Raw genomic sequence first — 26,429 nt, 5'->3', positions numbered from 1 at the left:
TTATTAACTGTAATAAGAAACATTTTCTTGCTCAGAAGTCGCTCTTTTTCTGCTCACAGATTTTCCTGTTTGATCTCTATTTAATCTCATTACTGTGCAGGAGAAAGAACTGAGATTTTAAACGATCTTGTCAGTGGTATGAGCCCGTCATCACAAGCCCTGTGTGTGTGTGTGTGCTCTGGCCCGTGGAGAGCAGTGCAGAGGAAGGACAGGGTGATGTTTGTGGAGTAAATCAGCGCTCAGACACACACACACACACACACGCACTATCAGCTCTACAGAAGTGTAGTTTCCCGGGTGTGGCGCGCTCAGCTCTTATCGTCTGGATACTGAACCGTCAAACACTGGCGCTGTGGGAAAGATTACAAGATGAGCTAATGGAAGCTCCTGTGAAACTAGATACTCAAGCTACAAGCTTCTTGCAATTTAATAACAGCGTGCAGGTTTGTAATATCATGAACTAAACGAGTGAATTAAGGAAAGGTTTGAGAAGTGATCTGTGAACGTGGGAGGAGTCATTGAATCAGTGCCGCCGCGTCTATTCTCTGATAAGAATGAGCACACTCGTGTTCCTTTAGCTGTTTTACAGACAATATCTGTGCATCATCTCGCTCATACAGACACACAAGAACAAAGTGAAGCATCAACGGCAAACCCACAGAGCCTCTATTGTTCAAGCGGACGCAGGTTTGAGGAAGAAATGCATTGCGTTTCCCTGCAATTTTCTTATTACTCTGCAATCATTTCATTGAGCATCGATCAGTTCCGGCGTTCTCCAGGGCGATCGTCCTCATGTTCGAGCCGAGGAACAGAGAGCCTTTCATGACACTCCAGATTAGCATTGAATTTGCAATTCAGTCACATGAGGCCGAAGATGGAGAACTCGAGCCAGTGCAGCAGTTTCTGGCTAATCTTCCACTCGTGCACTTTAAAAACCATCGCTTCACATAGAAATACTCGCTGAATTAACACACTCTGGGTTAAAAACAGGCCCGGGTTTTACCCAGCAAACTGGGTTGTTTATTTTCTCATTTTAGTTCTAGCTTTTATTTTCCTTTTTCTTTTTATCTTTTTTTTTTACTTCATACATGAATTGATGTTTACAAATTCACTTAAATCCTCTGAACATTTTTTAAAAACACTCCATACACCCACTGGCTTGCATGAAAATTCCTTTATTTTCCATAGTATATATATATATTTTTTTATAGTTTTAATACATATTGCATCAATTTAAGTTTGTTTACAATCACTGGGTTGTTACATCTGACCCAGGATCTGGGTTACACAAAAAACTGGGTTGTTATGCCTGACCCAGGATCTGTATAACACAAAAACTACCCAAACACTGGGTTGTTACGTCTGACCCAGGACCTGGGTAACACAAAAACTACCCAAACACTGGGTTGTTACGTCTGACCCAGGATCTGGGTTACACAAAAACTACCCAAACACTGGGTTGTTACGTCTGACCCAGGATCTGGGTTACACAAAAACTACCCAAACACTGGGTTGTTACGTCTGACCCAGGATCTGGGTTACACAAAAACTACCCAAACACTGGGTTGTTACATCTGACCCAGGATCTGGGTTACACAAAAACTACCCAAACACTGGGTTGTTACATCTGACCCAGGATCTGTATAACACAAAAACTACCCAAACACTGGGTTGTTACATCTGACCCAGGATCTGGGTTACACAAAAACTACCCAAACACTGGGTTGTTACATCTGACCCAGGATCTGGGTAACACAAAAACTACCAAAAAACTGGGTTGTTGTCTGACCCAGGATATGATACCAAATTTGTCATTATAGCAATAACAGAAGCAAAGATATGGGCCTCTCAAGCATTTTAAAAAATGTGCGTATATAAGATACAAAATGTGATCTCACTTGTATCTTAGGATAAGTGTATGTCTATGGCACTAAGGGGACCTTTCCATCATGCCTTGATTTCAAAAGTCACTTAACCTCCCGACTATAAAGCAAAAACTTAAACAATTGACCCAAAAGTCTCAACCCAGGATTTGGGTAGAAAAAATAACCCAAGATTTTTTCGAGTGCAGCAGAAGTTCAGAGTTTTGTGTGAGAATTATCATGACATTGGCAAACTGTTGGCTCGTTAGTGATCCGACTCAGAATCTCAAACATCTGACACCAAACCTCCAGCTGTCCATCGGGTCGTCTCGGGGAAACGGTCAGTTCTTAAACTTTTCAATTGTTCAGATGTTTCCTGAGGAGCATTTACAACAGACCCAGATTCCACATTGAGATCTGAGATTGTTGAGCACTGTTGGAAACACTGAGGTTTTACTCTCTGAGCGTGGATCTGCAGAACCGTGGTCTCGGGAGCTTCTGAAGAGCCGTGTCCCGCTGAGGCCAATCCTCTCGGGAAGGACTGACACAACTCTTGGAATTCTCATTATTCCCGTCTTTTAAAAGCCTTGAACGTTTAGGAGAGGTGTGTGTATAGCAGGGCCGTGTGAGGACAGCAGGGACAGATGCGCTGTGTAAATATTACTGAGCCGCTGTGCTTGTCCTCAGGTTTGTTCGGATAAACAGCGACTTTATTTCGTAAGCAACTTCAGTCTGTTTACAGCCACTCTTATTCCTGACCGGCGTTCACTCGGACTCCTTCAACACGCCTCACTTTATCTGTTTATTCCCATTAGTTTAGACATATGAGCAGAACTCAGGTCTCAGATCAGTGGATATTTGACTGGTTTGGTCCGTCCTTCTGTTGGACTCTCACACATGAATTATGTTGAATATCTGTCAGCTGTTAAATTCAACTACACAATTAGATAATACCAGTTTAGCTCAAGCAATGCTTCATGTTGTTCAGTGTGTGTGAGAAAACAGAAAACACACTTCAGCAGAACATCATCAGCTCAAAGTGGAGGAATCATTATTGGTCACACACACGTTTGAAGAATATTTGTGTGTAATATGTCACAGTTTACTTTATTTTGCTCTCCTCACTCACTCCATAGTGTCCTGATCACACTAGTGAACATATTTTTTGTTTGACTGTATATCTAAATGAAGTTTTGAATAATTGCTTTCAACATTGAGCGCATGAAGATCCTGATTGAGTCTCATTGGATAAAACAGGCTGACTCTAAACTTTACCAATTCATAATTTACACGACGGCTCTTCAGCCATAATAATTATATTTCAGAGAAAACAGCTTCTTTTCCATAAATCCCCATGATAATCCTCCCAAATCGCCAAAATGTTGCCGGCGGCTTAAACTCCTGATTGAAGACCGAGACGAGGAACAGAATTCTATTAAATATGCCTGGCAAAAACAGATGGCTACTCAAACGACATCATTTCCTCTCCTCAGAGGATAAGCGGGTCACGGGACGTCCTGCGGTCAGACACGGGTGCGGGGTTACGGACGGAGAACAACAGTGTTGTGTGACTCGCATTACAACTAACTTGAGTTGCGTAATTAGATTTACGTTTTTCAAGTAACTAGTAAAGTAACGCATTACTTTTAATACTTGCAACAAAACATCTTGGTTTCTTTTTTTTAAAAATAAGTAACACAAGTCACTTTGTTTTCCCATTTATTGCCTCACTGACAGATCTCTCGGCTTCGTGTTGAGACATATCGAAGTGTAGAGGCGTGTGAGTGTGTGTGTGCTGTTTGTTCACATGATGGTTATTGTAGTTATAGACTAAATGTGAGCATTTACTCATCTCACTGGAAAAAAAAAACAGATTCAGTATTCCTCAAAATGAATAAAATCAGTGAAATGCGAAATCAGAATACTGCGAAAACCTCCATAATTAAATAGTTCAAACAAAACAAATATAGCATTTAATCTCACTTTATTGACCAATGCTAGCCTGACTTCGTCATACTCATATTCTAGTCTGAACTTCCCGACCAAAAAATGTTGTGGGCGGGGTTCGGGCTGGCATCCAATGGGCTATATGCACGCATAAATTCCGCATTTGACGCAAGGATGCTCGTCCATTTCCGGTTGTGGAGATTAAAGAGGAGGTAAACCGAGGAAAACGGGATTATGGCAGAGTCTTTAAAATTTACTGTTCTCCAAATGAAACGTACATACGTTTAGATGTAATTTTATATATAGTTATAGCCTATTTATTTAATATAATTTTAAAAATAAGCATAAACACAACGAGGGGTGTATGTTTTATCTGTTTTTGTGACTAACGTTTCTTTATAACCATGGAGTATAAAATTCAATATAAATTCTCGGTATTGCATTGGACTCTACGATCGGCGGAAGTTATCGAGCATCCTTACACCTTCACCGGAAATACCGCCGTGCCGAGAGCCTATGCTTTATTCACGGCAGCGCCATCTTTGATTTTTAATGAGAATGAAAGCGAGGCTGTAAGGGATAGACTTGCATCTCTTTAATGGGCTGTACTGTTATTTAATGTGTTTTCGGATTGTTCTGCTCATGAAACAATGGAAAAATATTGGGGCGGGTAAAGAAATTGTCACTTTATTTGCGGGGCGGGTCATTAGCCTAATTTTTTTTTTTATCCATTTATGTTGCTTGCAATTTCCAGCCTATATTAAATATTTGGGAATATCTATTTTCATATTTGATAAGGTTATTTGATAAGGTTACAATACGATTGCCGTAGCATTGTAACTTCCGTGAGGTGAGGCTCCTAAACCTTTGGTGTCACGTGACACGTCACGAAAGCGGCGCGCCAAGCAGCTCCCGCCGCCAGCCGGGACAACAACAACAACGGAGAAATATAAGTGAAGATGGAAGACGAGGTGCGGGAGAAATTGAGCTTGGGAATATACACGATTAAAAGAAAATAAAGGTCAGGCTGCTATTTCTAATGTTTGGGATCGGTTCTCATGAGTAATTGCAGAAGGAGACAACAGTAGTCTCGGCTAACGTTAACGTTACCGGAAGTGCAACTTGTGTGAAAAATATACAAACAGTAGCGCCACAAAATGGGCACTTCCAGCATGTCAAGACATATTTGTGGGTGGGGGGTCTAAAAAAAAAAATGGTTTAGCCTATTAGATGAATACGAATGCTGCTTTGTAAATGTTGAAAATGTTTATTAATATGACTTGATATTATATATCAATATATCATTTAATATCAATATAATAGTGATTTCTGAAGGATCATGTGACACTGAAGACTGGAGTAATGATGATAAATTCAGCTTTGATCACAGGATATAAATTACACTTTACTGTATATTCACAGAAAACAGATGAGCACTGCAATAATATTTCATAATTGATGTATTTTTCAAAAAATAAAAACAGACTTTGTGTGCAGAAGAGACGTATTTTGAAGCATTCCAAACTATAGTATAGTATGTATATATTTGATAAAAAGTGCTTATATTTTCCACTTTTTCGTGTAATATTCTCTCCTTTGGTTCAGTATATTATGGAGAACACGCAGCTTTTAAAAGCTAATCAAGAATGACAGCGGCGGCCTCAAACAGCACTAGATGTTTGTCTTGCATAATTAAATGAAATTAAAATGATTAAAAGTAATTAAAATGTATGCGCCAAATAATTGAGAAAACAATCTCGTTTGAAGCCTGAAGAACTTTGGTTTTAACGGTGAAAGTTAGTTGTTGAGCCGTTCCTGCAGTACTAAAGCTCATTAGTGCTGTTGTTTTCCTCCCTGATTCCCAGATCAAACGGAAACACTCCGGTTTCTGGAGCGCCGGCTGTTCCTCCGGGTCTTTTCTGGCGAGGTTTGGACAAATTGGACCCGTTTGAGGCAGACACACACACACACACACACATATATTAGAGCGACCAGTGTTGGGAGTAACGTGTTACAAAAGTAATACATTACAGTAACACATCACTTTTTGCTGTAACACAGTAGTGTAAGGCATTACAAATCAATTTTCGGTAATATTTTATTTTATAATTTTATTTATAGATCATTGTAAATATTAATAAAATACATAATAGAAAATAAAAGTACATTTTACTAAATTACTCTTGGATTACTCTTTAAATATTGTTTTTGTCTCTCAATCCAGATTCTTTAATCATTTTCATATCTGCCATTTTTGCAAGAGAAAATACTCTAATGCAATAACTTATTTAAATCAAGATCAGATAAATGCTCTTTAGATTATTAAAATGAAAAAAGGTTGTTTTCATAATTTCTCAAGGGAACAAAAGAGTAAGACAAACATCTGGAAGCTTCATTTCCACGAGTGTAATATAATAATTGTCATGAAAATAACGCCACAATGATGCAACAGTTTTTCTAATGGTCTTTAAACCAAACTCATGGACATGTCGGGTTTCATGATCCTAATGTAAACGTGACGTTTGGAGACTCTAACAGGATCTGTGTGTGTTACTGTTCATTTGCTCAGGCTGTGTGTGTGATCATGACATGCGTACATGGGAATTGCAGTGCAGAGGTGTCACGATGTGTGTGTCAGAACACCGTATGAAGTCGAGCGATCATCCTCCTGACAGCGACACACTCAGATCAAGAGAAATCCCTCAGCAAACCGTCATGCCAGAAACCGAGGCTGGTCTGTGGATGTGATGTAGTTGATGGTGTAAATGTGGCGTCTGCGTGAGGATGAAAGAGTAGAGATGACAGATTCAGAAATACACTGAGCTCAGGCTGGTTTCCTCGAGATGTATTTCCATAAAAACTTCACAACACTGAGAATGTGTTTCTGCCTTCCAAAGATGTTGATATTGGCAGAACGGCACGCTTTTATTAGTATCGTATTAGAGGATTAAAGCGCCTCTCTGCTATGTAAGTGTGTGTGTGTGTTAATGTGTGGCTCTGCTCTCCCCCAGATGACTGTCTCCTGCAGAAGTCCTTCAGCGAGTGCGGATACACCCAAGGCAAAGACGACGACTTCAACTGGGAGCAGATGAACACCCGGCAGAAGCCCACGCCGGACCCCTGGCTCCCCACAGGTCAGATCCGATCCATTCCCACACACAGAGTAACGTTTCTGAAAGTTGTTTTTAGTATTTTGAGTCATAATAAAGGGTGGAATTCCTTGTATGGGCACTTTAGATTACACACACACACACATATAAATCAGGTGTGTGTTTCCCCAAAGCATCGTTAGCCAACTACTTTCGCAAGTTCCGTCGTTATCATCAGCTCTGGTGTCCTTCTGTCTTTTATAAATCTGATAAAACTGGAAACTCTTCAGAGATATGAATGATGCCATAGTTCTGTACAGGCGATCAGCAGAAAGTGTGTGTGTGTTCTGTGTATAATCAGATTTATGCTGGATGAATTCTAAATCTGGCAATTTTATAATGGTTATTAAGACACGCGTTACACACACTCATGTGACGCCTGGAAACGAGGCTCTTTGTCACACACTAATACATTTTCCCATTAGAATTCGTAAGAACGGAACCTCCTGACAGCGAGAAACACACACACACACACACACACACGCGCACGGCTCCTGCTGGGTAATGCTGTTCTCTCTGATGAACTGACAGCGATTAGTCAAGCTGCCGGTTTCCTCGAGAAACGTCGAACCCGTGAACGCGAGATGAGTTCGGTGAAGCGTAAGAAACCAGCATGGGAAAGTATCGGTCCAGGTAAACGGATTGCATTCAGTTGGTTGGAAATGCTTTAGCAATATATTGAAACAATTGTTGTGCCAATAAAGCACAATTGAATTGAATTGGTCCCAGTACAGCTCATAAGCCCCGCTCATAAGTGTGAGAGTGAGTGAGAGTTAGAGTGTGAGAGTGAGTTTGAGTGTGTGTGTGTGTGTGAGTGTGAGAGAGTGAGTGTGAGAGAGTGAGAGTGTGAGAACATACACTAAACACACACTCACTCACAGCCTAAGACCTACACACATGTATATAATGTTCAATATTTTTCTTTTTTATGTATATATATATATATATATATATATATATAGATGATTTCTAAATCCATTTTATTTTATTTATTAATCTGTTCATTTTATTATTATTGTTTTATGATATCAGTTTTAATATTTTGTGTACTAAATGTTCCAAATAATTTTCTATGTTGTTTTGACGCTTTGGCAATACAAAATGTATTTTTGTCATGCCAATAAAGCTTTCTGAATTGAATTGAATTGAGAGTGTGAGAGTGTAAGAGAGTGAGAGTGAGAGTGTGAGTGAGAGTGAGTGTGTGTGAGTGAGAGAGTGAGAGTGTGAGAGTGAGAGAGTGTGAGAGTGTGAGAGTGTGAGAGAGTGAGAGTGTGAGAGTGAAAGTGTGAGTGTGAGAGAGTGAGAGTGAGAGTGTGAGTGTGTGAGAGTGAGAGTGTAAGAGAGTGAGAGTGAGAGAGTGAGAGTGTGAGAGTGAGAGTGTAAGAGAGTGAGAGTGAGAGAGTGAGAGTGTAAGAGAGTGAGAGTGAGAGTGTAAGAGAGTGAGAGTGTAAGAGAGTGAGTGTGAGAGTGAGAGAGTGAAAGTGTGAGTGTGAGAGAGAGTGAGAGTGTGAGTGTGTGAGAGTGTGAGAGTGTGAGAGTGAGAGAGTGAGAGAGTGTGAGAGTGAAAGTGTGAGTGTGAGAGAGTGTGAGAGAGTGAGAGTGTGAGTGTGTGAGAGTGTGAGAGTGAAAGTGTGAGAGAGTGAGAGTGTGAGTGTGTGAGAGTGTGAGAGTGTGAGAGTGAGAGAGTGAGAGAGTGTGAGAGTGAAAGTGTGAGTGTGAGAGAGTGTGAGAGAGTGAAAGTGTGAGAGAGTGAGAGTGTGAGTGTGAAAGTGTGAGAGAGTGAGAGATTATGAGAGAGAGGTAGAGAGTAGGAGAGAGAGAGGTAGAGAGTATAGGAAAGAGAGAGAGAGAGGGTTCAACCTCTCTCTCTCCTTCTCTAAAGTCAGAATGTTGGTCCAAAACTGTGTTTTTTGTTTGTTTGTTTGTTTTCTGATATATACATGCATTTCATGCATTTGTTTACTGATTCATTTACTGATTATTTGTTCATTGCGTATGTAATGGCCAATGCTTTGGCAATACTGTATAAGTCATGCCAATAAAGCTCATTTGAATTGAATTGAATCGAGAGAGAGCGTGAGAGTTAGGCCCCGTTTACACGAGAACGATTCCGGGTGAATCGTTCACGTAAAAATAAACTGGCGACGGCATTTTTGAGGCTTAAAATCGCAAAATAAAAAGTGATGACGCAACGCCACTTTTGCGTTTTCTCTTCAGAATCGTTTCCGTGTAAACATACCCTTAGAGTGAGTGTGAAAGTGAAAGTGAGTGTGAGTTTGAGTGTGAGTGAGAGAGTGAGAGGATCTATATGACATGATCTATACATATATGTGTGTTTGTTCTATTATTGATATATAATATGTTGATGCATTGGCAACATTGTGTTACACAGTCATGCTAATAAAGCTATATTGAATTGAGTGAGAGTGAAAGAGAGTGTGAGTTTGAGTGTGTGTGTGTGTGAGTGAGTGTGTGTGAGCTGGACCTTGATATCGTGGCTCCACTTCTCGTTCATTACTGCACAAAATGAGGTCCCAAAACAGTGCAAGATTTCAGCATATCATGACCGTGGCGCTTCACTGTTCTCCACTGGAAGAAAGAGTGTGTGTGTGTCGTCCATCTTCTCCCCCAGTCTGTGAGTGTGTGTGTGTCGTCCATCTTCTCCCCCAGTGTGTGTGTTCGGTGAGCGTGACGGTCCTCACAGGTTTGGGCTGGCGATCGATATGTGAAGCTCATATAAGCGTGACAGTCGGTCTGCAATAGTTCACCCTGCGCACTCTATGACAGCTCTTATCTCTTTAATTCTATTGCTCTCGCCGGGAGGTCGAGGCTTCTGGGATAGATGTGTGTCGAGCCTGAGCCGCTCTCCGTCAGGATAGATGGCGGCAGGTCCGAATGCGCTGCGACTCTCTCGCGGTTCTCATTAGCGTCTGGATAATAGCATTACGCTCGCGGACAGATCCGAGATCAGGAACACGGGAAACGCGTCACTCGCGAGTCCTGCCGCGGATCACACACACACACACACACACACCAAAGGGAATGTTAAAACATTTTTAAATATTTACTTATATATATGATATATAAATAATGTTCTCTTGTACTGTTTATGAATATGTGAGGAGATGTTTCTGGGGTCGTGGTGTCGTCCAGTATCTTCATCCATTCAGTTCATATCTGCGATGCCACACACTCATTCACAGACTGTTGACCTCCGACCTCTCCTTCAGACCGACAGTAATCAGGAATCATTCTGGAGATGGCTCAGAGTCGCTGTCGATCTGATTAATGGTGATTCTGACCTCTGACCTCTGATGAAGTATCCCGGTATCAGAGACGGTTCTGTCAGGCCTGCAGGATTCGCTCGAGTTTCAGCTTTTATTTGCAGGAATCTCAGTCTTCAAATGTCCTAATGTAATTCTGCTGGTCATGTGCTTTAGACCCTGGACGTCTATTCCCACTAGAGTTCTGGCTTCTGATTGGTTCTTCTCGAGCACACCCACCGCCTCATAAACTGCAGGATTATTATAAAGGTGCCAGAGAGAGAAACCGCTGCCGTTCTTTCCACTTCGCTCGGCTCCAGTTTTGCTCATATTTCTGATGTGTTCATATTTCTGAAGATTAAATACAGTCTTTTACTGCAAACCGCACAATTAACCGTTCCAAACTTTTGCTTCTTACAGTTTGGTGTGAAAATGTAAATGTAGTGTTTAGCATCAATGAGTGCATTAAAATACTGCATGAAAGTGAACTATAGAATTATCTGACATTAAATGGGACATTATCCGATTTCCCGTGTGTACTGCTGTAATCGTGTGAAGGGAAACACAGTCACTTCATTCGGGTGAGCCTTCTCTACTAATAAGAAGAGAGAGGGGATTGAGCTGAAATTTCACATTCAAAAGGGGCATAATGTGTCCCCTTTAAAGGGATACTCCACTTTATATATATATAGTGCCATTTGGAATTTTCTTCTAAAATGATCATTTTTATCAAGCTTGTATATTTAAGTTCAGTAATTTCACTTAAATGGCATGTCATTTAAGTGAAATTACTGAACTTAAATATGCAAGCTTGATAAACATGGTCATTTTAGAAGAAAATTTCAAATGGCATTTAGAGGCTTTTGCATCTGAACTTTTCATTTGTATTAAAGTGAATTTTGTTAAAGGGATACTCCACTTTTTTTTTTTTTTAGAAATAGGCTCATTTTACCACTCCCCCAGAATTAAACAGTTGAGTTTTACCGTTATCCAATCCATTCAGCCGATTTTCTGATATTTAGAAGAATATCAGTAACCAGACAGTTTGTGGTCTTCCATAGTAGGAAAAAATATATACTATGGTCAATGAGACCAGAAACTGTCTGGTTACTGATATTCTTCTAAATATCAGAAAATCGGCTGAATACATTGGAAAACGCTAAAAACCCAACTGTTTCACTCTGGGGGAGTGGTAAAATGAGCCTATTTCCCAAAAAAGTGGAGTATCCCTTTAACAAAATTCACTTTAATGCAAATATTATTACTGTTTATATATATATATATATATATATATATATATATATATATATAGACCATTTTGCAAGATGTAAACAAAACTGGTCCAGAAGCACTTCCTGTTTCAGTTTTTTAACACTACATAAAAGCTGGGATAAAATACAACCAACAGAACATATAAAACTGAATCAAAAAAGTTAAACAAACATCTTTAAGATTTTTTCTTTACATGTAAAATAAAGAAAACAGTTACAAACTGAAACAGGAAGTGTTTCTGGACAGTGTTGTTTACATCTTGTGAAATGGTCTATATATATATATATATATATATATATTGCATATGCAATTGTTCCTGTAGTAAATCCGATCCCAGCATAGGTTCACACAGCAACAGGTCGTTGACATTAAAACGGCGTGTGAAAGCTGATGATGCGAGCAGGTCTGTTCGTCACACTGACCCGGACACACGTTAGCGTCAGTGAATATTAGCGCTGAGACCCGCTATACGACACTAAACCTCCGCGGGCAGTTCAGAGCTTCATGCGCTTATTAATATTTCAAATACGCGGCGTTATCAGGGCAAACACAGCTGCTCCCAAATAAATAAAGCCCAGGATACAGTTCATCAGTCTGACACGCCGGCGCTTTCATGTGTCTCGCGTGATAAAGACGCCGCATAGCCACGCTCCGTCAGCGACCTTTACCAGCCGACAGCGGGCGAGTGAAACCCAGCCGTGGCCGAGAGAGACCCGCAGAGAGAGAGAGAGAGAGACCCGCACTGACTGAAGAGAGAGAGAGACCCGCACTGACTGAAGAGAGGGGGAGAGAGAGACCCGCACTGACTGAAGAGAGAGGGAGAGCGAGAGACATGTACTGACTGAGGAGAGAAGGAGAGAGAGAGACCCGCACTGACTGAAGAGAGAGGGAGAGAGAGAGAGACCCGCACTGACTGAAGAGAGAGGGAGAGAGAGAGAGACCCGCACTGACTGAAGAGAGAGGGAGAGAGAGAGAGACCCGCACTGACGAGAGAGAGACCCGCACTGACTGAGGAGAGAGGGAGAGAGAGAGAGACCCGCACTGACGAGAGAGAGACCCGCACTGACTGAAGAGAGAGGGAGAGAGAGAGACCCGCACTGACTGAAGAGAGAGGGAGAGAGAGAGACATGTACTGACTGAGGAGAGAAGGAGAGAGAGAGAGACCCGCACTGACGAGAGAGAGACCCGCACTGACTGAGGAGAGAGGGAGAGAGAGATTTGAGAGATTTTTTTTTTATATACAAAATTTGAAACTCTTTGCCCTAACTTCATAAAATTAAACAAAAAAACAGATTGTATCTACTAGCAGCAGATATACTGATGCCTGTCACAAAAAGAGGGAAGAGTCAACTAACACACACGCACACACACTGAATTCTAAATTGTTCATAGAAATGTTAACTAATTGTTCTATATACCTTTTTAATTTTTGTATTATTTTGTTTTTATGTTTGTATATGTATGATGATTGGAAATGCTTTGGCAATACTTATTTTTATTTATTTATTTGATAGGGACAAGTGGGAACAATCAGCATGCACCACACTACAACATTCATAGCCAAGGCTAATTTACAACGTCCGTCCCCAGATGGACTTTTCACGTACCGGTACATATAGAACGTACAAAAGAATACATTTACATTGAAACAATTGTCATGCCAATAAAGCACATTTGAATTGAATTTAATTGAGAGAGAGAGAGAAACTGATAGCTGATAACCATCCGCTGTCGTCCAGTTGTGTGTGTCTGTCAACACTCTGATTCAAACGGTAATTCATAACCTATATTTGAGTGTGTAGAGCCGCTGTAATCCGAGAACGCCGTACCGTAGGACTGATAACACACACATAAACACACATTCACTTCACCGTGTGTTCAGCCAAAACCTGCCGTCTGGGAGTGTGTGGGAAAACAAGCCAGGAGAGAAATGACATCATTTCCTTTTACAGAGCTGAACAAATACACACACACTCTCTCTTAAACACACACACATTTTAATTAATATATATATATGTAACTTTAACAGATGTATTTAAAGCCAGCACAACATTTAATTAGAATAAACATGTGATTGGAGAATTAGTGAGTCATGTGACAGTGACAGTCTTCAGTCCCGAATGTGTAATGCTGCATTATCCAGTGTTTCTCTCTTTAGTTCCAGTTCTTTCATCGCTGTTTTTTAACCCGAGAGTGTTTACATTGTCAGCTTCCCTTTAAACGACCTTGACCGTCTGCTTTATTAAATATGGAATATATTGAGCTAATGTGATCAAAGAGGCTTAACCCTGACGAATGCTGTTTATGCCCCGCGATAGCGTCTTATTTGGATTATATTATCCCATCAATCCTGAGGGCAGTGTCTCCAAATACTGGATCATTCGCACAACATTAAAAAGCTATTTGCGAGTGTGTGTCGCGGGATGCCAGGAGCACGCGGGTAATTTCCCGTGTCAGGGTGTGTTATCAGCGGGTCACATGACGTGAGGATTAACTAACACACCTATCAGTGAGCAGCTCTAATTAAAGCCCCTCCCACTGATTCCTCACCGGGCGCCTCCCGACAGGGAAGCCGTAACCCACGGTTACTGTCACAGTTCTCCCCGTAACCCGCGGTTACCGTGACAGTTCTGGCCCCTGGCTGTGTGAACAGTGTGTGGATCTGATCCGAGAACCAGACGAACCGAACAAACATTTTCCTTCTTTTGTTTGCACTTATAATAAGCTTCAAATGGATTGTATTGAAACACAATGCACCTTTTGACTTCATGCGAATGAAACGGGCATTAAATGTAACATCAGTAAGTAACTCATGATCAGAAGAGTTTCCACAGAAGCATTAGAGTCTTTCTACACTGGCACTGAACTCTTGCCTGTTTCCTGATGTGTCCAAGGGGGCGGAGCCTGATGTGTGTGTGGGCGGGCCATCATGTACAGGACACTCCCCTCATGGTCTCTGTCCAGATGTTTCCACTCGTTTCATTCACAGAATATCTCTATATACTGTATATTATAATGATAATCTCCTGCATCAGTGTAATGGATCAGCTGTATCTCCGTTAGTAAGAATGTTCCAAATTAAATTAGAGGCTTAAATTCCAGTTAAATGCATCGTTCCCCGTCATCCCAGTTAAATGCGTCGTTCCCCATAATCTCGATTAAATGCGGCGTTCCCGGTTTAATGCGTCGTTCCTCATGATCCCGGTTAAATGCGGCGTACCCTGTCATACCGGTTAAATGCATCATTCTAATGATCCTGGTTAAATGTAGCATTCCCAGTTAAATGTGGCATTCCCGGTTAAATGCGTCATTCCTCGTGATCCCGGTTAAATACGGCATTCCCAGTTTAATGCGTCGTTCCTCATGATCCCGGTTAAATGCCGCGTTCCCTGTCATACCGGTTAAATGCGTCATTCTAATGATCCTGGTTAAATGTAGCATTCCCAGTTAAATGCGGCGTTCCTGTTTAAATGCAACATTCCCCGTGATCACAGTTAAATGCGTCGTTCCCTATAATCCCGATTAAATGTGGCATTCCTGGTGATCCCAGTTAAATGCGGTGTTCCCTGTCATACCGGTTAAATGCGGCGTTCCCTGTCATCCCGGTTAAATGCGGCGTTCCCTGTCATCCCGGTTAAATGCGGCGTTCCCTGTCATCCCGGTTAAATGCGGCGTTCCCTGTCATCCCGGTTAATTGCGGCGTTCCCTGTCATCCCGGTTAAATGTGGCGTTCCCTGTCATCCCGGTTAAATGCGTCATTCCTCGTGATCCCTGTTAAATACGACATTCCCGGTTTAATGCGTCGTTCCTAATGATCCCGGTTAAAGGCGGCGTTCCCTGTCATCCCGGTTAAATGCGTCGTTCCTCATGATCCCGGTTAAATGCCACGTTTCCCGGTTAAATGCGGTGTTCCCTGTCATACCGGTTAAATGCGGCGTTCCCTGTCATCCCGGTTAAATGAGGCGTTCCCTGTCATCCCGGTTAAATGTGTCGTTCCTCATGATCCCGGTTAAATGCATTGTTTCCTGTGATCCCGATTAAATGCGGCGTTCCCGGTGATCCTAGTTAAACGCGGCATTCCTGGTTTAATGCGTCGTTCCTCATGATCCCGGTTAAATGCGGCGTTCCCTGTCATCCCGGTTAAATGCGTCATTCCTCGAGATCCTGGTTAAATGCAGCGTTCCCGGTTAAATGCGTCATTCCTCGTGATCCCGGTTAAATGCGACGTTCCCTGTCATACCGGTTAAATGCGTCATTCTAGTGATCCTGGTTAAATGCAGCGTTCCCGGTTAAATGCATCATTCCTTGTGATCCCGGTTAAATGCGGCATTCCCAGTTAAATGTGCCGTTCCCCGTGATACCAGTTAAATGCGGCGTTCCTGTTTAAATGCAACGTTCCCCGTGATCACAGTTAAATGTGTCGTTCCCCATAATCCCGATTAAATGCGGCGTTCCCGGGTAAATGCGGCGTTCCCTGTCATACCAGTTAAATGCGCCGTTCCTGTTTAAATGCAACGCTCCCCGTGATACCAGTTAAATGCGGCGTTCCTGTTTAAATGCAACGTTCCCTGTGATCACAGTTAAATGCGTCGTTCCCCATAATCCCGATTAAATGCGGCGTTCCCGGGTAAATGCGTGTGATTTCTGTGTTTGTGTGTCTCTGAATGGTTCAGTTTAGCGGCTCTGGAGAATTATGGCCGGCAGGGAACGCTCTCGACACGAGTGTAATGAAACTCACACACACGCGGCGCTATTTCATCCCGCTCACCCTGTTACCCGCGCGTATTAATTAAATATCCATTTATGGCGCTGTATCAATTTATGGCTGGTATCTGCTGTGGCGAAGCAGACCCGCTACACCTGGAACAGGCTCTGACTCACATCATGTGTTTATGGGGCTCAGCGTGAGATGCTGTTTGCAGGATTGATGAGAGCAGGATGAAGCTAAAGGAGCGTGGAGTCGAAGCAGTGCATGCTGGGATTGATGAGAGCAGAATGAAGCTAAAGGAGCGTGGAGTCGAAGCAGTGCATGCTGGGACGACCCGTTGAGAGCTGATTTGTTGCAGGGTCACGTAGCTTGTAAATCGTCATGTGTCGGAGAGACTCGTGTTCCTGCGCCGGGTTATAAAGCTCACACACATCTCCTGCTGGACCAGCTCGGCTCATAAACCGCTTTGAATGGGATTTTATTGAATTTGAAAGAGGTAATGGCATTCTGGGAGGGTTCAATTATGTATGATCACACAAATAACACATTACTTCATGTATTATGATTATTACACAATTAACAATACTATTATTATTTATAATGATATATTGTTAATATTGTCAATACAATCTTTTATTTTATATTATATTAAATTAACTAACATAAACGTGTATATAAATAATGATAATTGATATTATTTTTAATAGTAATATTTCAATATTTTATTTTATGTAAGTGTTTATACTAGGGCTGTGCAAAAATTAATTGCGATTAATCGCATCCAAAGTAAAAGTCTGTGTTTACATAATATATTTGTGTGTGCTGTATATAATTATTTTGTATATATAAATACCTATGCATGCATGTATAAACTGTATTTAATTTAAATATTTAAATACATAATCTAAATTATACAAATATAAATATTTTATATATGAATAACACATTTTCTTAAATATATACATGCATGTGTGTGTATTTATATATACAAAATAATTATATACAACAGCACACACAAATATATTATGTAAACACAGACTTTTATTTTGGATGCGATTAATTTTTGCACAGTTTTCGTTATACTTATTTAAATATTTAAATTCATTTAAAATTTGAAATTTATAATATAAAATATGAATACTAATACTACTATGAATACAGTTATATTTACCTAAATTTGAATTGAGTACACACTCAGGAATGTTATTTAGCTGGACGTCTCCTGTGATAATCCCCTGTGTGTGTGAACCGCAGCGTTCACTGACGCTCTGATGAGTGACGCGAGTCTTCGGCCTCTTCTCTGCTGAGGGCGAACATCTCCAGGCAATTATTTCTAATCGCTTTGAAGAGTCTGATTGTTTTAGTGATAATAACTGTATCCGTACGGAGAGGCTTTTATCCGCTGGTACTAATGAGGTGTCGTTACAGCCGGACCACACACACACACACACACACAGTCAGAGTTCAGATAGTTGAAAGAGAGACGGACTCCTGCGCCAGAATCCACTCTCAAACTTCAGTGGTTTAAAAAACATCTCATTATCAGCGGCTCAAATACAACAAATCAAAGAGCGAAGTAAGCCCAACTTGTGTGTGTGTGTGTGTGTGTGTGTGTGTGTGTGTCCGAAAGCTTCTGAAAGCCGGAAGATCCACTTAGTCCCGCAGAGAGGAGACGCCCACGGGAATCCGATCACAGAAGCGGGGGTCGAGTAAGAGGTCCTCCTCAGAGGTCAGAGGTCGCTGTGTGACCCTTTTAGAGAATTACTTTCTTCATTCACTTTAGCAGGAAACGCTTGTAGGACAGAGTCTGAACCTTCAGCCGGAGCGCCTCAAACCTTCGGGATCATTTCGATTTTTAGTGTTTTTGAAAGAGTCTCTTCTGCGTTTTCTTGGTCAAAAATACTGTAAAAAAAAGTGAAATATTATTATAATGCGAATCATCTGTTTTCTATGTGAATATACAGTAAAGTGTAATTTATTCCTGTGATCAAAGCTGAATTTAGCATCATTACTCCAGTCTTCATCAACTCCCACAGAAATATGAAGCAGCTCAACTGTGTCCAACACTGATAATAATCATAAATGTTTCTTGATTTGTGAAGGATCATGTGACACTGAAGCCTGGATTAATGATGAAAAATTCAGCTTTGATCACAGGAATAAATTACACTTGACTTTACTATATATTCATATATATATATAAACACACGTTCACATTCAAGATGATCATCATCCACTTTCTCCACCTTGTAGATGATGTTGATGTAGAGGTAGATATTGTAGTAGATGATGTTGATGTTGTAGATGTAGATGATGTTGTAGATGTAGATATTGTAGTTTATGTTGTAGATGTAGATATTGTAGATTATGTTGTAGATGATGTTGATGTTGTAGATGTAGATATTGTAGATTATTTTGATGTTGCAGATGTAGATATTGTAGATGATGTTGATGTTGTAGATGTAGATATTGCAGATGTAGATATTGTAGAAAATGTTGTAGATGTAGTTATTGCAGAAGATGTTGATGTTGTAGATGTAGATATTGTAGAGGATGTTGTAGATATAGTAGATGTAGATGATGTTGTAGATGTAGATATTGTAGACAATGTTGTAGAAGTAGTTATTGTAGAATATCTGAGATATATCCAGCTGCAGACCCGCAGCACCACCAGTTTCAGAACCCCAGCGCCAGAACCGGAAGTGAGGGAGGGGCGGAATTATTATTATTGCATTATAATCATTTTAGCAAGCATGTAAGGACAAAACGGGCCTTGGGTTCCTCATTTGATACATTGTAAGTTAAATTTAAACAAAATTGTTGTGATAAAACAGGCCTAGCTTGGGTTGAATTGGTCATTTTGTATAGATTTTTAACAAAACAATGCCGAATTTTCTCTCGTTTTTAGACGTTGACATTATTTTACACGAAAAATGCATGCTGCACATGTTCTTGTGAAATAAAGTATATTTTATAAAAAATACAAATGCGTTTTTTATTATTTAACAATCAAAATCATCTAACAAATACATATATATCAAAACAATTTAAGATTTTTGTAAACACAATAAATAAATAAATAGAACATAAAATATCACAGAGGTCTAATGAGTTATCAAATTGTGTATAATTTTGAAAACCTCAAATGCTTGTCTTGTTTTATATCTTTCAAAGCTTTATTATACAAAGTTAACTCCTTCATAAAAAACAAAGGTCTTACCTTCCTACATCTACACAAATGTATAAACTGCTTAGCTAAAATTATTAAACTGTTATACATTAAAATGCCCATAAGTTTCAAGTATTATTTTTTCACCATCATGATCAGGAAGTAACTTATAATACAATGAAACGAATAACTGAAACTATAAACAATTATATTACACAAAACCAATGTTTTAAAATGCTTATTGTACTGTAATGTAGTATCATAACATACATAGGACGTTTCTTGTTCAATAAAAGCTGTTTCATGTGTAAAATACCCTCCAAATTACGTTAGGTGGCGTTATTAGGTTTCAAACCTAAGCTCCGCCCCTCACTTACGTTCCTCGCGCTGGTGTTGGTTAGAACGTAACCCCGCCCCTTACTTCCGGTTCTGGCGTTGGGGTTCTGGAACTGGTGTGCTGTGGGTCTGCAGCTGGATACTATTGGAATATCTTGATGTTGTAGATGTAGATATTGTAGACGTAGATGATGTTGTAGATGTAGATATTGTAGATGATGTAGATGAAGATGTTAGATGTAGATATTGTAGAGGATGTTGATGTTGTAAATGTAGATATTGTAGATGTAGATGTTGTAGATATTGTAGATTATGTTGATGTTGTAGATGTAGATATTGTAGTTGTTGTAGATGTAGATATTGTAGATGATGTTGATGTTGTAGTGTTAAATGTAGATGGAGATGTTGTAGATGATGTAGGTGATGTTGATGTTGTAGATTTAGATGTTATAGATGTAGATGTGCTGCTGGACAGGGACACACACGTCGTGGAATGAAATCGCTGTGAATATGAAATAAAGGCCGGAGTGTGGCTCACACAAACGCCTCAGATGAGCTATTCATGCACAAAAGACTGAATTGCAGGTATTTTTCTTGGTAAGTGGCGAAGGAACAGTAAAATACTAGAATTACGCTGTTTCTCAGCACATCTGCATCAGTCCCTTTATCTCGATGTGGTGAGGTGTGTGTGTGTGTGGCGCGTCTCGTACAGTAATGTCGTTTCGTCTGCGATGATTAGCAGTGAACGCTCGCTAATCATCATCATCATCATCATCTTCAGCCTCAGACGACCTGATGATCACAGCAATCCTCATCTCAGTCCCATCATGCTCTACTGCTAAAGAAGAGCACAGGTTTACAGGTGAAGCACTGATGAAGATGAGGATGATGAAGAGGAACACAGGATTACTTCATCCGCTCATATTAACATAGAGGGTGTTAACATTAATCATAATTAATAATTTAATATAATATAGTAGATTCATAATACAATTTATATTATATAATTAGTAATATTGATCAGCGTGTGAGTTTTTGATAAATTAATAATTATGTGCAATAGCATTATTAATAGTAATGTAATTTACATAAAACAATTTGAATGTAATTAATAACGTTGTGTAAATGAAGTATTATAGAACGGATAGTTCCGGTCCTTGATTCTGATTGGTTGAGCAAAGTAAATTGTAAAGGTTAATGTCTCTTTAAACTGATAAGTGTTACTGTCACTAACTTCGTCTGGCCCACACAGTCGGACACGGGTCCCGCCCCCTTTTGATTGACAGGATTGAATCGGCCCTGATCATTGGCTGTTTTTAAACAGTCGGCCAATAGCTGAGAGAGGCGGATCCAGGACTGTGTGTCATCTCGACGTCCCGTTCCCGCGGCCCTCCTTTACTGGACCGCGCACACACACCATCCCAAACAAACGTGTTCATCAGCCCTCGCCTGGGGAACTGGGCTTGATTGGCTGTGTGTGTGTGTGTGTGTGTGTGTGCTACAGCAGTGTTTATTGCTGCAGCCGGTACATTAATAACTCAAAGCCATTGATTGTGTTTCTTCCACGTTATTCACACTCGATGAGGCCAGAGAGACACACTGCATTATGGGTCGCACCGAGGTCATTACGGACGCCTGGAACCCGGGCCACCCGTCAGCGGATAAATCAGACATCCATTCCCATGAGTGGAGTTTAATTCAATCCGGGTCCAGCTCAGATCCGGGTTTAACCGGAAGAGACCAGCATCTGATTCTGACCGCTTAGATTAAACGGCTGATATCTAGTGTTGAAATAACATTCTGGAAACAAAAAGATGCAAACTGCACACACAAGTTCTCCGATGTAAACGTGAGGAAGTCCAGCTGAGCTCAAGCGTGTGTGTAATCAGAGATCCACTGATCCGTGTGTTAAGAGAAAGCTCTGAAATCTCATTAGCGATTACAGCGGCTCAGTGTGTGTGTGTGTGTGTGTGTGTGTGTGTGTGTGCTTCACACCTCTTAAATCATGCATCCGCTTTAAATATTGACGCGAACAAGCATTATATGGCTGTAAACACGCAGAGCAGCAACAGCGTCCGTCGAGTGTGTGATGAACTGATGTGTGTGTCGCCGTGTTCTCCCCGGCATTCAACAGTAAAAACCATTTAGCTTGTGTTTTATGCCGTTTCAGAGCTTTGCCCTTTATGGAAATGCAGCCGTCGCTGTTAAAAGCCTGTTCCTCTTAATTGCTCCTGAACGCCACATTGTTGAGGGTAAAAAAAACACATTTTCCCGCCGACTGAATTATAGATGGCACTAAAACAATCCCATTATAATATGCTTTCAAAATAGTTTGCAAATTGCCGCCGCAGATCGCATTAAGCATCCCGCCGCCGGTGATGTTTCCTCTCGGGTCAAAGGTCACACCGTTCATCTGATGGAGCTCGCTGGGGTTATTTGTTCAGTGTTTGGGTAACCCAGATCTTGGGTCAACGAGTGTCGCGTCGTGTGATGAAGCGGTCTCTGGACGGGTGTGGGGTCTTCTCTTTAGTTTCGAGGATTAAAGTTCATCTGAACATATGAACCAGTTAGCTGGGTCAAATCAACCCGTTATGCTGGATTAAATAAACAACACAATTTGCTGGGTCAAATTAACCCAACATGTGTTCTGTCCTAAATAGTTTGGGTTGTTTTTAACCCAGTGTTTTTTTTAGAGAGTGGCGAGTGTGTTAGAGAAAGTGTCAGCACACACACACGTCGCGGGCGAATCCACACCAGATTGCAGCCGTTCCTCCTCGGATGAAGGAAGAAGCGTTTAGTTACAGGAGCGACACGCACACACACACACACACACACACACACCAGGTGCGTCTCACACACACCCATTATTCGCCACGCGAGAGTGATTACCTCACAGCGCTTCCTCCACTCCGCGTCTCCTGAAACCGACACCGGATATCTGATCCAGCGCGAGCGCAGTGCATTAGCCGTAATGAAGCAGAAATGTTGTTAACATGGACAGATCTGACACACAAACTCAATTCCAGCTTGTAACTTTGTACAGTCGGCCAAACATAACAAGATCTGCCAGCCCATAACTCCCCGAGATCAATGCCGATGAAATGAGCAGCCGAGAGTTTATCGTTTGCTCAGATACGCTCTTATATTCAGCAGAATCACAGGCGTTTATAGATATCCAACCCGATCTCACGGGAATTCGTACGAATTTTACGAGGTGGCTAATTCGTAACAATGCGTACGACCTAACTCGTACGAATTAGTAAGTTTTTGCTAAACGCACTAATTCTTCGAATTGGCCAATTCGTATGAATTCGTACGAATGACCTACCCCTGACCCCGCCCCTAAACCTACCCATCACGTGGGTTTAGACACATCGTATGAATTCGTACGAGTGAAGTCATATGAATTAGTACGAATTAGTCACTTTTTAATCACTCGTACGAATTGGTCGTGAGATAGCACTCACGACCAATTCGTACAAATTCGTACGAGTGATTAAAAAGTGGCTAATTCGTACGATTTGTCTAAACCCACGTGATGGGTAGGTTTAGGGGCGGGGTCAGGGGTAGGTCATTCGTACGATTTCATACGAATTGGCCAATTCGTAAAATATGTACGATTCAGCAAAAACGTACTAATTTGTACGAGTGAGGTCGTACGCATTGTTACGAATTAGCCACCTCGTAAAATTCGTACGAATTCTACGACCTAACTCGTACGAATTAGTAAGTTTTTGCTAAACTTACTAATTCTTCGAATTGGCCAATTCGTATGAATTTGTACGAATGACCTACCCCTGACCCCGCCCCTAAACCTACCCATCACGTGGGTTTAGACAAATCGTATGAATTCGTACAAGTGAGGTCATATGAATTAGTACGAATTAGTCACTTTTTAATCACTCGTACGAATTGGTCGTGAGATAGCACTCACGACCAATTCGTACAAATTCGTACGAGTGATTAAAAAGTGGCTAATTCGTACGATTTGTCTAAACCCACGTGATGGGTAGGTTTAGGGGCGGGGTCAGGGGTAGGTCATTCGTACGATTTCATACGAATTGGCCAATTCGTAAAATATGTACGATTCAGCAAAAACGTACTAATTTGTACGAGTGAGGTCGTACGCATTGTTACGAATTAGCCACCTCGTAAAATTCGTACGAATTCTACGACCTAACTCGTACGAATTAGTAAGTTTTTGCTAAACTTACTAATTCTTCGAATTGGCCAATTCGTATGAATTTGTACGAATGACCTACCCCTGACCCCGCCCCTAAACCTACCCATCACGTGGGTTTAGACAAATCGTATGAATTCGTACAAGTGAGGTCATATGAATTAGTACGAATTAGTCACTTTTTAATCACTCGTACGAATTGGTCGTGAGATAGCACTCACGACCAATTCGTACAAATTCGTACGAGTGATTAAAAAGTGGCTAATTCGTACGATTTGTCTAAACCCACGTGATGGGTAGGTTTAGGGGCGGGGTCAGGGGTAGGTCATTCGTACGATTTCATACGAATTGGCCAATTCGTAAAATATGTACGATTCAGCAAAAACGTACTAATTTGTACGAGTGAGGTCGTACGCATTGTTACGAATTAGCCACCTCGTAAAATTCGTACGAATTCTACGACCTAACTCGTACGAATTAGTAAGTTTTTGCTAAACTTACTAATTCTTCGAATTGGCCAATTCGTATGAATTTGTACGAATGACCTACCCCTGACCCCGCCCCTAAACCTACCCATCACGTGGGTTTAGACAAATCGTATGAATTCGTACAAGTGAGGTCATATGAATTAGTACGAATTAGTCACTTTTTAATCACTCGTACGAATTGGTCGTGAGATAGCACTCACGACCAATTCGTACAAATTCGTACGAGTGATTAAAAAGTGGCTAATTAGTACGATTTGTCTAAACCCACGTGATGGGTAGGTTTAGGGGCGGGGTCAGGGGTAGGTCATTCGTACGAATTCATATGACCTCACTCTTACGAATTCGTACGATTTGTCTAAACCCACGTGATGGGTAGGTTTAGGGGCGGGGTCAGGGGTAGGTCATTCGTACGAATTCATACGAATTGGCCAATTCGTAAAATATGTACGATTTAGCAAAAACGTACTAATTCGTACGAGTGAGGTCGTACGCATTGTTACGAATTAGCCACCTCGTAAAATTCGTACGAATTCTCGTGAGATCGGGTTGGATATATGAATATTGTTAATGTTCACAGTCGTGAGCTCGTCCACCATATCAGAGCTGGAGGATGGAGGTCTGTTGATATTTGATTCATCGGGCCATTTATTTATGTGTTATATAATCTGATATAGTGAGAATACAGAGGACAAAACATCTTAAACTGAGCAAACGTATGCAGATGCTGATGTTTAGATGAGTATTGCAGATACTGACATAAAATGCATATGAATATCAATATCTGCCAATAATATGTCGTAGTAAGATGATATTTACGCGTGTCAGAGCATTATGGGTAAATAAAACGACTTTGTAACCAATCAGATCAATGTGTGATCGAGTGAGTGAGTGGAGGCGGGGCTCATTTGCATATTCATAGAACTGCGCGTACTAAATGAGGCAAGGGTGTCGAGTTACATTCTGGAAATGATGAAAAAAACCCCGTTTAATGTCATTTCGGTGATCAGAGATGAGTTGAGGCGTAGAGTGATCGACTACAGGGACTGAAATATGTTTTTTTGACAGTTTCTTTGATATTTGATGTAATGATTGACATCAGCTATTAAGGATTTTTGGCATCACTGTAAAACATGATTTTATTCTGATAATGAATCACAAGGAAACTCATCCAGGAATCACTGCGGCTGATTTATCTGATGCTTGTTCTTCCTTCTGACATGTTTTATGAGTTTAGTGTCTCATGATTTAGTGAATCGTGGGAATGCTGTGATTTCTGGGAAAGGTTTCTCTCCCTCTCGTGTCGTTTATCAGAGAATCTGTGCTGATATCCGTCTCCCGTCACACATGTGATTTTGTACAACTGCTGCTTCTTCTTGAACTCTACAGAGAAACTGTTGCTGATGAAAGATCTGCTGATCAGGACGGTATCTCTGAGCCGATGACACTACAGAGATGCTGTCGGACCAAACTATGACAAGGAAAAATCCTGTTATTTACTCACTACATATGAAGAGTTCAGATGCAAAAGCCTCTAAGTGCCATTTGAAATTTTCATTTCTAAAATGATCATTTTTATCAAACTTGTATATTTAAGTTCAGTGATTTCACTTAAATGGCAATGATAATTACCTATTAATTGTTATTTAAGTGAAATTACTGAACTTAATATGCAACTTTGATAAAAATCATCATTAAAGAAGAAAATTTCAAATGGCATTTAGAGGCTTTTGCATCTGAACTCTTCATATATACAGTAGATGTCCTTTTGTGTTTCAAGGACGAATGAAAGTTAAAGGAGTAATTCACTTACTCTTCTACACGTCCTCCATGATGTTCACGTCTGTCTTTCTTCAGTGGAAAAGAAATGAAGGATTAGTTAGAAATCAGGATTGATCGCACCTTTCCTGGTCGTGGATTAGAGGTTGGAAAGTATCGTCCGACATCGTTATTTTACATTTTATTTAATTTTTTTAAATGGAGTTTGTAAACTCTGGGTCGGCTCTTGCACCTACGTCACGCTTGACCTTTCAACGATCAAAACCAGCATTAGTGGAT

General features: G+C 40.8%; 1 protein-coding gene across 10 annotated transcripts in view; it reads left to right on the top strand.

Moving 5' to 3' along the window:
- Positions 1-26,429, top strand: part of ptprma (protein tyrosine phosphatase receptor type Ma) — a 194,643-nt gene that overhangs the window by 24,653 nt on the left and 143,561 nt on the right. For all 10 annotated transcript variants that reach the window (XM_089125528.1, XM_089125526.1, XM_089125529.1 and 7 more), the window contains exon 2: positions 6,821-6,943. In XM_089125528.1, the coding sequence (XP_088981654.1) occupies positions 6,821-6,943 (123 nt within the window). The remainder of the gene's footprint in view (positions 1-6,820; positions 6,944-26,429) is intronic.

Source organism: Pimephales promelas, chromosome 22, assembly GCF_988280905.1.
Source record: "Pimephales promelas chromosome 22, fPimPro1.hap1.1, whole genome shotgun sequence".
NCBI classification, from domain to species: Eukaryota; Metazoa; Chordata; class Actinopteri; order Cypriniformes; family Leuciscidae; genus Pimephales; species Pimephales promelas.
This window is presented reverse-complemented; position numbering and strand designations above follow the sequence as displayed.